Here is an 11,772-nt window from a genome sequence, read left to right on the forward strand (position 1 = left end):
CTGGTCTGCAGTACACTGTGTAAAGCCTCTTTACCCCATGGTGGCCCCACGTGCTTCAGGGAGGGAAGCTTAGTAGTGATCAGTCCCTGCTCACATGTTATTTCCAATATCAGATGCAAACCAGCACAACAGAGCTTATAACGGGGACAGGGTGACCAGAGAGCAAGTATGAAAAATTTTGGGACGCTCTTTTTTTTGGGGGGGGGGGTGTTAATAGTTGCCTATATAAGACAAACCCCTAACATGGGGGCATCTGGTCACCCTAAGTGAGAAGGAGGGAAATCAAGGGGGCACACACCCCGCCTCCAGGGCTTGTGGGGAGACATGGGGGTCGGGGGCCCCAGAGGGGGGGCAGTCGGGGCAGAGGCGAGGAGGAAGGGGGGGGCAGAGGCTGGGGACGGGGTGAGGGGCCCCTGTGGGGGCAGAGGGGCAGGCTAGGGGCGTGAAGGGCGCCCGAGGGGTCGGAGCTGGCGAGGGGCGCCTCCCCGTCACACAAGGGGCTCCGCCCGGGGTCTGAGCCCCGCTCCCCGGCAGGCGCTCGGGGGGGCGGGGGGCGAGGCTTAGCCCTTCCCGGCCGAGCCTCCGGCCCAGCGGGGCGCAGCCGGCGGAGGGAACCACGCGAGGCCGTGGCTGCGGCGCGGCCTGCTCGGGGCCGCGGGGAGGGGGGGACGGGGAGGGGACCGGGTGCCAGCCGCGGTGCGGGGGCAGCCCCGGGGCGAGGGTCGGTACCGTAGATAGGCCGGAGGCGCCGGTCGTTGGGGTCCTGCACATGGCCCCGCGCCGCCATGATGAGAGCGCAGAACCGCAGTGCGCAGCCGCCGCGCCGGCGGGACCGGCCAGGCTCGGCCCGGGGGGCGGGTGAGGAGGCCGGGTCTGGCAGGCGGCCGGGCGGCCTCACGCTCCCGGGCCGCGGCCTCCGCCCTAGCCGGGCCCGGACTCTCCCTCCCGCGATGTGACCGGCCCGGGGCCGATGTCCCGCGAGAGAGCCCGGGGGCTGCGGTGATCGCGCCAGCCGGGGATAGCCGCGCCAGCCGGGGATAGCCGCCCCCGCGCCTCACGGCTGCCGGGGCTGGGCCTGCCGCGATATCCCCCCCGCCACACGCCCCCCGTTCCCGCCCCAGGCCTGCTGCGAGGTCCGTCCCCCCCCCTCAGCCCCGCACCGTGGCGGGAGACAGGGCCGCAGCTCGCCCAGCGCTGCAGGGTGGTGCCCCCTCTCCGCGGCCCGGGCTGCCGGCTCGGAGCTCCACTGCAGCCCTGGGGCGACAGCCCAGACCCCTAGGGGCTTGTCCCGCCTGGCCCTGAAGTAACTGGGAGGCCTATGGCCATGTCCAGCCGGGGAGATGCTCTCCGTCCACCCCCCCTGGTAAGCCGGGGCCTGGGTGCACACCCACACCTCATCAGTCTAGTACTTCAAGAGGGAGCCTGCCAGTTTTATCTGCTCCTTGCACAGCACTTCGAGGGTTTTGCATGAGAAGCGTAGAAAAATGCAAAGTCTTATTAATCATGCTCCTCCTAGCTCACTTCCTTCTCCTGTTTGAGTTGGATAAAGTCTTTTTCAGCTCCCCGCCAGCCGCACGTTGCATTCCACAGAGAGCTGGATTTCTGCTGTCATCCACTCTCCAGTCCTGTGCAGAGGCTTGGAGTGGACAATGTGACGGCTCGCTTGATAATTGTCGGGTGCTGTTCATTCCCTGTCAAGCACCTGCCATAGACCACCCTCAGAAGACAGGATACTGGGCTAGAGGGACCATTGGTCTGACCCAGTCTGGCCATTCTTACATTTAGTGGCTGGTTAAGTGAGCCCTAAATATATTAATTGCAGTAGCTAATGTTTGTACAACACTTTGAAGGACTAAAGTGGTGTATTATGGGTAGGGCTGGTTGTACTATCTCTTATTATAAGTGCTTGCCGCTTGCCACTTCCCACTGTAAGACCCTGTTCTCAGTTTCTTATAATTTTGCCAAACTTTACTATTTAGGCTGAGAATTGGGAATGTTCGATAAAGAGACTGGGACAAGGAGCTAGGGGGACACTGATATTGGACAAAGAGCACAGGGAGAGAGGGTGGGAATAGGAGACAGTGGGGACAGGTAGGGGAGAGAAATGAGTATGTGGAGGACATGAGAGACAGGTAGGGGAGAGAAATTGTATGAGGGCCTGGGACTTGGCAGGGAGAACAGGGTCAGGGAGCTGAAGGCAGGGACACTGGGATGAGAAGCCTGATGAGCAGAGACTGAGACAAGGAGCTTGGGGTGGGAATGAGACAGTAGCGAGACAGGATGGAGATGGAGCAGAAGAGGTCACATGTGGGGGAAAGAGCAGAAGAATCCATGTTCTAGTGGACACACTTTCCTTTCTTCCCTCCTGAGCCTGAGTCTCAATATTCTTCAACATTCCTGAGCTGTCAGCTAGTATCTGTGAAATCCACTGGCAAAATGTCTCATCCTCCCAGAGCTGGGCCACATCAAGGATGATAACCTACTACTGCTATCAGCTACCCATTATACCATAGTATAACTAAAGGTTCCAACCTAGGACTTATGGGGCAGCCAATGTAATACCCTGGGATAGAATTTGTTTTTCAGTTTGCTTTTTTAAAAAGCTAGGACGTTACATACATAAAAATTACGTAAAAAAATTAAGCTCAAGCACTCAAAAATTAGGAAATGCCAGAATTAAAGGTTGCCTGTGCAGCCTTAATGCATGCATTCAAAGAGGTCAAATTATAATACAGTTTAATGACATGATCACATACTATTTTTTCCACAGGACTCCTGCTTCGTTCAGTGATCACTTAACACTTAGCTCTTATATAGCACTTTTCATCAGCAGATCTCAAAGCACTTTTTAAGGGAGGTCAGCATCATTATCCTCATTTAACAGCTGGAGAAACTGAGGCACAAAGAGGGGAAATGATTTTCCCAAGGTCACTGAGCAGGCCACTGGCAGAGCTGGGAATAGAACACAGGTCTTCAACATCCTAGTCCAGTGCTGTTTGCTAGAACACTCTTATTTTTCTGCTTAACAAGCAGGAATACAATGCTTTGTTTTCCCCTTGTTGTTCTCTGTGTGGCTCCATGACATGTTTTCTGCACACTACTCAAACCCTGCTCTGAAGACAATCATTAGTTTCCTCAGGGGCTTTTCTATGGACTCACCACTATAGTGAAATATATTTCACTTCAGAAATATTAATGAATTTTCCCACATCTCTGTGAGGAGTATTAGCCCCATTTTGCGGGTGGGATATGGGGGAACAGAGAGATTAAGGTCAAAAGCATCCACTAATTTTACCCAGTTTGAGACATCTAGGACTTGTTTATGTTAACACAATACATTAGATGTTCAAAGTAAAGCTCCCTTTGACTTGCACTCCTGCATATCAGAGCCCAGAAGCCGAAGTCAGGTACCTAGAAAGTCAGAAACACAATTAGAGACCAGTTGCTGAGTTTGATTTAAACAATTTGACTAGCATCATTCACACAAGAACTCCATGATGGCAGAGACATAGATAGAATGCAGCACAGCATTCAATTGCCTTAATCACCTGACCATCCTGTCTGTTCCTGCGATCCTCTGCCTCATCCACTCCCCACCCAGAACACTGATTTTCAACCTTTGACCTGCACTGCAATTCCTATTTTTTTCATTTCTTGACCCCATAATCACTTGGTATCTGGGATATGTGGTTCCATCCCCTCATGGGAGGGGGGGAGCCTTTAGTTTTGGGCAAGCCTAGGCTCACCCATCCCCCCAGTACCCGCAAGAGGCAGCCATCTTCCAACTTCTGTAATAAATGAAGCAGGGGTTCTACAGACAAGAGTCTCCTTCACTGCACTACTCTGATTCATCCCCAAAGCAAATCCATCACAGGCAACATTACTTCTGTAATTTCCAAACTTTTGAGTGACTGGGTTTGCAAGCTTAATAAGGCTCTTTATTATAGTTTGTGTAAAGAGCATATGAAGTATATTTATTTAATGCACAAGGATTCTTCACAATGAAAGGTACTGTGTATAAATTGAAATTAATTTGGTAAACATAAAAGGTTAGTGACTTTGTTATTAGAAACTACTTTCACTTGATGAAACTAATTTAAACATAAGTTCTGATTCTCAACAAAATCAGTGGCAGAGTTTGATATTAATATGTACAGTGTAGAATCTACTTTTCTGCAGCTCTTCAGTCTGTGTTAGCCTGCACAGTCTGGGAAGAGACAGTAATTGCTTTAAACTGCTTTTCAGATGTCCTTGAGGCCCTTTCAAATAACATAGATTCAGTCATACTTAGGAGCATCTTTGCTGATCAGAAACATCAATGTTGGTAAGTAGTTTAATAATGAATTATAAAGAAGTCTGAAGTAATACCACTTTCTCATTCACAACCGTTTATAATAATGGTTCTGTAGTGGTAAACGGATTGCACATTATACATTCTCACTTACTGGATTTCCAGCAGTGCAGAATAAGAGGCTTTTAGCATCTTTCCAGGCAAAATTTTATTGGTTCCACAGCTAACATTAAAAGGACACAATTTTCCTTTAAATCAAGGCCACAAAAATAATCTAATGTTTTGTAAGGTATGTGTCTGACCAATGCTTGCAGAAAGGAAGTGACTAGGTATTGCCTGGAGCTGGGAAAAAAACAAAACAGTACCCACTATGAATGTTACAGGATCTAAAACTCGGATGCCCAGTAGGGTATGCAGCTAAATACCCGATATAAATGTTTACAGTGTAAGAGCTGACCAAAAAAAAAAAAAAAAAAACCAAACTAAAACAACCCATCAATTAGATGCTGCCAGCATCTTAAATGTCACAATTCTATAGTGACATATATTTTATTCACTCTGGAGCATGGGCCTCTAAACATTGAGATCATCTATAAGGTCATCTTCTTTTTCACTAATTAAAACTTGGTCCACTGCCTGAGACAGAATATTGAGTTAGATGGGCCACATGTCTGTCCTGATCTGGCAATACTTGTGGATCTAGGAAAAAAAAATACAGAATAGGTAGAAAAGAAGTTAGTAATAACATTTGTAGGGAAAAACAAATCAAACAGGATCTACATTTGATGAAACTGAATACAGGATCAGCATTTAATCCAAATATGATGTCCAAAGTTTAAGTGATTTCCTAAGAGACATTCTTCTTTGAGTGATTGCTCATGTGCATTCCAATAGGTGTGTGCACGCGCCGCATGCACGATTGCCGGAAGCTTTTCCCTAGCGGTACCCATTGGGTCGGCTGTGGAGACCCCTAGAGTGGCGCCTTCATGGCGGTTTATATATGTCACTGCCGACCCGCCGCCTGCTCAGTTCCTTCGTACCGCCCGTGATGGTCGTTGGAACAGCTTAGTCTCTTGCTTTGCAAGTGCCTTACCTAGTGGTTCCCTTATTTCTGGTGTACATAGTTGTTAGTTAGTTGTTAATAGTTATAGATTAGATTAGTTTAGCATAGTTCGGGGGGTTTCCCCCAGTTCTACTCTTCCCGGCGCCGGGGCATGCCTCGGTCGCAGGGGTTTAAAGCGTACGAGAGGTGTGCAAAACCTATGCCAACAAGTGATCTGCACAAGTGACCCGGACTCCAGAGAACCCGGGGTCAGGAAGACCCTGTCCCGAGAACCTCTTCCTCCTCCTCGCTGGACGAGGCGGTGGCAGGTACCTCCACCACTCTACCACCAATGGATACCAAAGGCCACCAGGACCTGCTTAGGAAGGTAGCAGTTAACCTCAACCTCCAGGCAGAGGAGGTTATGGAGGACTCAGATCCGATGGTGGACATCCTCACCCCTGAGGGTCCTTCCAGAGTAGCTTTGCCCCTCTTAAGGACAATTCAGAACATCACGAAGGTGCTCTGGCAAACCCCAGCCTCTATACCACCAACGGCGAAAGGGGTCGAGAGACGCTACTTCGTGCCACAAAAGGGCTATGAGCACCTGTTTACCCACCCCCAACCGGGGACTCTGGTGGTTGATGTGGCAAACCAGAAGGAGCGGCAGGGTCAACCAGGCCCCGCACCTAAGTCACGTGATGCCAAGAAGCTGGATCTCTTTGGCCGTAAAGTCTATTAAACTGCGGGGCTCCAGCTTCGGGTAGCAAATCAGCAGTTGGTGCTTAGCCGATACGCTTTCAATTCCTGGAACTCGTTGGCTAAGTTCCAGGATTTAATCCCGGCTGATTCTCTCAGGGAGTTCAGTGTGCTCCTTGAGGAGGGTAGAGTGGTCTCTCGGACCGACCTCCAGGTAGCCCTGGACGCAGCGGACTCTGCAGCTAGAACTGTGGCCACTGCCATCACTATGAGGCGCAGTACGTGGCTTCAGGTTTCAGGGATCCCACGAGGTCCAAAATACAATTCAGGACCTCCCCTTTGACTGTGAGGGCACACGTCAAAATACGGACACGCGCCTGCATAGCTTGAAGGACTCATGGGCAACTCTGAAGTCTCTGGGGCTACACACCCCAGTGCCTCAGAGAAAGCCCTTTAGACCTCAGCCCCCATCCCGTTTCTACCTGGGGCCCCCTAGGCGGGATCCACCTAGGAGGAGGGGCAGAAATAACAGGAGGTGCCCACCGCAATCCTCCTTGGGCCAAGGCCAGGGTTCGACCAAACAGCCCCCCGGCCCCAAGCCCAACTTTTGAAGATGCGCATGAGGACGGTGCACCAGTCACCTTCTTGGATCCTTCCCCCCACCTTTGTGAATCAGCTCTCCCTCTTCTACCGTGCTTAGTCTCAGATCGTGTCAGACCGCTGGGTCTTCAGCATGATGGGGGCGGGATATTCTATCCAATTCTGTTCCCTCCCACCCCCTTTCCCCGTCCCTCTTCAGGGACCCCTCTCACAAACAACTCCTTTTACAAGAGGTACAATCACTCCTAGCTCTAGGGGCAATAGAGGAGGTTCCTCAGGAATTCAGGGGCAAGGGGTTCTACTCCCGCTATTTCCCTATTCCCAAGCCAAGGGCGGGCTTTGGCCTATCCTGGATCTACGAGACCTCAACACATACATAAAAAAGGTGAAGTTTCGCATGGTCTCTCTGGCCACCATCATTCCCTCCCTGGATCCGGGAGGCTGGTACGTCACCCTCAACTTGAAGGACATGTATTTTCACATTGCTATTATTCCAGCCCACAGACACTTTCTCAGATTTGTGGTCAGTGGCCAGTACTACCAGTTCAGGGTATTCCCATTTGGCCTTTCAACGGCCCCCCACGTCTTCACCAAGTGTATGGCGGTAGTGGCGGCCTTCCTCTGCAGGCGCCAGGTGTAGGTGTTCCTGTATTTGGACGACTGGCTCATCAAGGCCAAGTCCTAAGCACACGTGGTGGACCATGTATTCCTGGCCCGGGCTATGTTTCACAGGTTGGAACTTGTATTGAATGAGCCCAAGTCCACATTGACCCCCACACAAAACAATAGAGTTCATCGGCACTCTCTTGGACTCCACGCGCGCGAGGGCGTTCCTTCCAGAACTGCGTTTCAAAGCGCTCACAGACATTATGCAGACCCTCCTTCGCTTCCCCACAACTACAGCCAGGAATTGGATGAGACTACTGGGGCATATGGCGGCCTGTACATTCGTGGTACAGCATGCCAGGCTGCGCCTCCGGCCCCTCCAGACGTGGTCAGTCCAGGTGCACAGACTGGACAGGGACCCATTGGACTAAATTGTGACCCTCCCGCCTCAAATTCTCCACTCTCTCCAATGGTGGTTGCAACCACAGCTGGTTTGTGAGGGAGTACTCTTCGCAAAGCCCCAACCCACGCTTTCCCTTGTCACAGATGCCTTGGCGCTCGGTTGGGGAGCTCATCTGGGCAAATTCAGAACTCAGGGCCTCTGGTCCCATGTAGAGCTATCGCTGCACATCAACGTGAAGGAAATGAGGGCAGTTCACCTGGTATGCCAAGCGTTTCAGGCTCGTCTGCAGGGCAGGTGCGTATCGGTGCTCATGGACAATACTGCAGAGATGTTCTATATAAACAAACAGTGTGGTGCTCTTTCCTCTCCTCTCTGTCGGGAAGCTCTCACGCTGTGGGACTTTTGTATCACCCACTCCATACACCTGCAGGCATTGCATCTTCCAGAGGTGCAGAACGAGCTGGCAGACTGCCTCAGCCACTTGTTCCATGCACACGAGTGGTCCCTCAGATCGGACATCGCTCACTCAATTTTCCAGAGGTGGGGCTCTCCCCACATGGACCTGTTTGCGACGCAGAGCAACAAGAAGTGCCATAGATTCTGCTCCTTCCTGAACCACAGCCCAGGCTCCACCGCGGACGCCTTTCATCTGTCATGCACGGGTCACCTGCTGTACGCGTTCCCACCATTCCCCTCATACACGGCGTGCTCCTCAAGATTCGTCAGGACAGGGCTTCCTTAATTCTCATAGCACCAGCGTGGCCCCGCCAGCACTCGTTCACCATTTTACTGAACCTCTCAGTGGACAGATCAGTAGCATTCCCTCTCCGTCCAACCCTAATCTTACAGGACCACGGCCGTCTACAGCATCCCAACCTGGAGTCACTCCACCTCATGGCATGAAGCTCCATGGCTGAACCCTTTTGAGCTTCAGTGCTCGCACTTGGTTAGCGAGGTCCTGCTGGGCAGTAGGAAACCCTCTATTTGAGCCACATACCTGGCTAAGTGGAAGCGTTTCTCCATTTGGTCTCGACAAAGGGGAACTGAGCTGCAATCAGCCCCAATTCCCCTTATTTTGGGCTATCTTTTAGATCTCAAGCACCAAGGGTTAGCAATATCATCCCTAAGGGTACACCTCACGGCCATTTTGGCCTTCCACCTGGGAATGGCGGGGGGTTCAGTGTTTGGTAATCCCATGGTGAGCAGGTTTCTTAAGGGCCTTGACAGACTTTTCCTCCAGTATGTTGGCCCGTCCCCCCAGGCACTTCAGCCTGGTCCTGTCCTCACTCATGGGGCCCTCCTTTGAGCCTATGGCTACCTGCCCTCTCTCCTACCTTTCCTGGAAGGTGGTTTTCCTGGTGGCTATAACCTCCACTAGGAGGGTATCCGAACTCAGGGTACTGAGCTCAGAACCTCCGTACACGGTATTTTATAAAGATAAGGTGCAGCTACGCCCCCACCCTGTGTTCCTGCCTAAGGTTGTTTCCCAGTTTCATGTGAACCAGGACATATTTTTATTTGTGTTCTTCCTGAAACCCCATGCCACTCACAGGGAGCGCATGTTCCATTCCTTGGGTGTTAGACAGACCGTAGCATTTTACATTGAAGGCACAAAGCCATTTCGTAAGTCACCACAGCTCTTTATTGCTATTGCGGAAAGAATGAGGGGGCTCCCAATCTCATCACAGCGCATCTCGTCATGGATCACGTCTTGCATCAGGACTTGCTATGACCTAACTAAAGTTCCAGCCCCGCTGATTACGGTGCACTCTACCAGAGCGCAGGCGGCGTCCGCAGCTTTCCTGGCGCAGGTGCCTATCCAGGACATTTGCAACCGTATTCAGTCCACACCTTCACTTCCCACTACGCCACTACCCAGCAGGCGAGGGATGATGCTAGGTTTGGTAGGGCAGTCCTGCACTCAGCAAGGTGAACTCCGACCCCTCCCCCAGGGTAACTGTTTGGAAGTCACCTATTGGAATGCACTTGAGCAATCACTCGAAGAAGAAAAAATGGTTACTTACCTCTCATAACTGTTCTTCGAGATGTGTTGCTCATGTCCATTCCAAATCCCGCCCGCCTCCCCACTGTTGGAGTACTCCGGCAATAAGGAACTGAGCAGGTGATGGGGCGGCAGGGACATATATACAGTCATGAAGGTGCCACTCTAGGGGTCTCCACAGCCGACCTGACGGGTACCGCTAGGGAAAAGCTTCTGGCGATCGTGCACGTGGCACGCGCACACACCTATTGAAATGGACATGAGCAACACATCTCGAAGAACAACAGTTACGAGAGGTAAGTAACCTTTTTTTTTTTTTTCTGTAAAGCATTCTAACAGTACCAGCTATGTGCTACTCTTATTCTGTATTGTACCTTGTAACAGCATCCCCTCATAGCAGGAGGTAGCCCTGCAACATCCCTGCCTTAGTTTCTTCCTTTGAGGTGGGTCCTCTTGGCCTTCTCCACACAGGAGAAAGGTGGCAATGTGGCTTGGCTCTTCTGTCTCCTGTGGAGGGGCAAGGAACAATTGCAGTCTCTGTGCTACCATGGTTCCTTGTTAGTGCACCCTAGGCTTTCCAGAGGAACAGTGAGGTGGTGGGGCCAGGGCAGTGCTCCCCATGCCACACTAATTAAGTGGCTAGTTGCGATGTGGAGAGAGCATGATGCACAGTCATAAATTTCCCAGCAGGCATGCATTTCCTGTGTTCTGCAGAGCTCTGCTGAAGCACTAGTTGAGGCACAATCCCTTCTAGAGCTCCCTCTAGCTTCAGGGTGGCAAAAATAATTGACACTGATTGGCTAACTTGTTGGCATTCTCAGCAGAGAGTCCAAGGACTGAATGGTTCAGAATCTGAACTTCCTTCTCACTCCTAGAGATGGTTTTTTCACGTTAAGATTGAAGCAGCATGGGGGAGCTTCCACTGCTACTCCCAGGATGTATCTGGTAGGAGGTTATAGGGAGAATTTCAGCCTCTGGGGCTATGAAGCTGGCACTTTTCAGGTACAGTAAATTAGTAATGTATGTATATTATTTACTCCTCCATACAAATGAAGGATGAGGCATCACTCAGGGAGCAGCTTCTGGGCCTAATTTAGCAGTGGTGTAACTTGAGTTGCCTCTCCTTATGTTAGCAGTGAAGTTTGCCCTTCGTCTTCAGTCCTCACCAAATGCCAAAAATCAAATCACACTGTTGTCACCAAATTTAACACAGCTCACTCATCACTCTTTACACAGGTGCTGCAAGATCCCCCACTCCTGGCATGTAGGACAGTTCAAAAATTGCCTCAGATTTTCATTCTTCATCATTTGAATTTGAAGTTTGTAAATAACCATGTAACACAATAATAACTGACAGTCTTGTCCACTGCAACTCTGTAGATAAGTATTGTCCAATATCAGAAATTCAATCTCACATCGAGGCCCAAGTTATAATCAGTGCTAAGTATGTATTAATTATTATTATTATTATTATTTATACTCTCAAAAATGCTTTCAGACTTCAGGAGTCTGCATGACTCCGAGGCCATAATCACAGAAGAAAAAAGCTGTCACAAGTGTTCTAAATAGCTACCAAAACCCCTCTAAGTTAGATTTAGAGAAGAGGTACTGTTTGGTTCAGGGACTGATAATTGGAAGCAGAATGTTTCACTATTAGGTTATCAGAACAAATCCAGTCCAGACTAGCTGACACTATTATCAGAGGACTTTTTGGTGGAATCTGTAACATGAATGTGGTAGTCATCATAATCCAGTTTTCAGTAAGCAGATGTCCTCATTACAAAAACACTTCTACAGCGGATACCCTCATTGCAGAGCAGTAACAGAACCTGAACTGATGCAGGGGAAGCTTGACTATGTTGTCCCTGTTCTTTGGATAAGCAGAAGACTTCATTCTCCAGAGCTGACAATCTTCCAACTTTCATCAGCACTGAAATGATTTTTTAAAATTATAAGTTGTAGCTGACTAAAAGTCAAGTTGCTATACTCTACTTTTAGAGACGCCTCAAGTCGTCTAGAGGAGATTAAGTCTTTCTGATACTGGGTTACTCCTATGTTACTCCCTTCCTCATGACATCATGCCTAATTTCCTGCTCTCAAAAGAATTTATAAAAACAACAAGGAGTCTG

At 50.2% G+C, this 11,772-nt stretch overlaps 1 protein-coding gene across 2 annotated transcripts in view; it reads right to left on the reverse strand.

The window, feature by feature from the left end:
• The window catches only part of NAA25 (N-alpha-acetyltransferase 25, NatB auxiliary subunit), a 45,068-nt gene extending 44,229 nt beyond the window's left edge, over positions 1 to 839 (reverse strand). For both annotated transcript variants that reach the window (XM_074972571.1, XM_074972570.1), the window contains exon 1: positions 730 to 839. In XM_074972571.1, coding sequence (XP_074828672.1) covers positions 730 to 787 — 58 coding nt within the window. In that variant the 5' untranslated portion in view covers positions 788 to 839. The remainder of the gene's footprint in view (positions 1 to 729) is intronic.
• Between the last annotated feature and the right edge of the window lie 10,933 nt (positions 840 to 11,772).

The sequence above is a fragment of the Natator depressus genome, chromosome 15 (genome assembly GCF_965152275.1).
Source record: "Natator depressus isolate rNatDep1 chromosome 15, rNatDep2.hap1, whole genome shotgun sequence".
In the NCBI taxonomy this organism is placed as follows: domain Eukaryota; kingdom Metazoa; phylum Chordata; order Testudines; family Cheloniidae; genus Natator; species Natator depressus.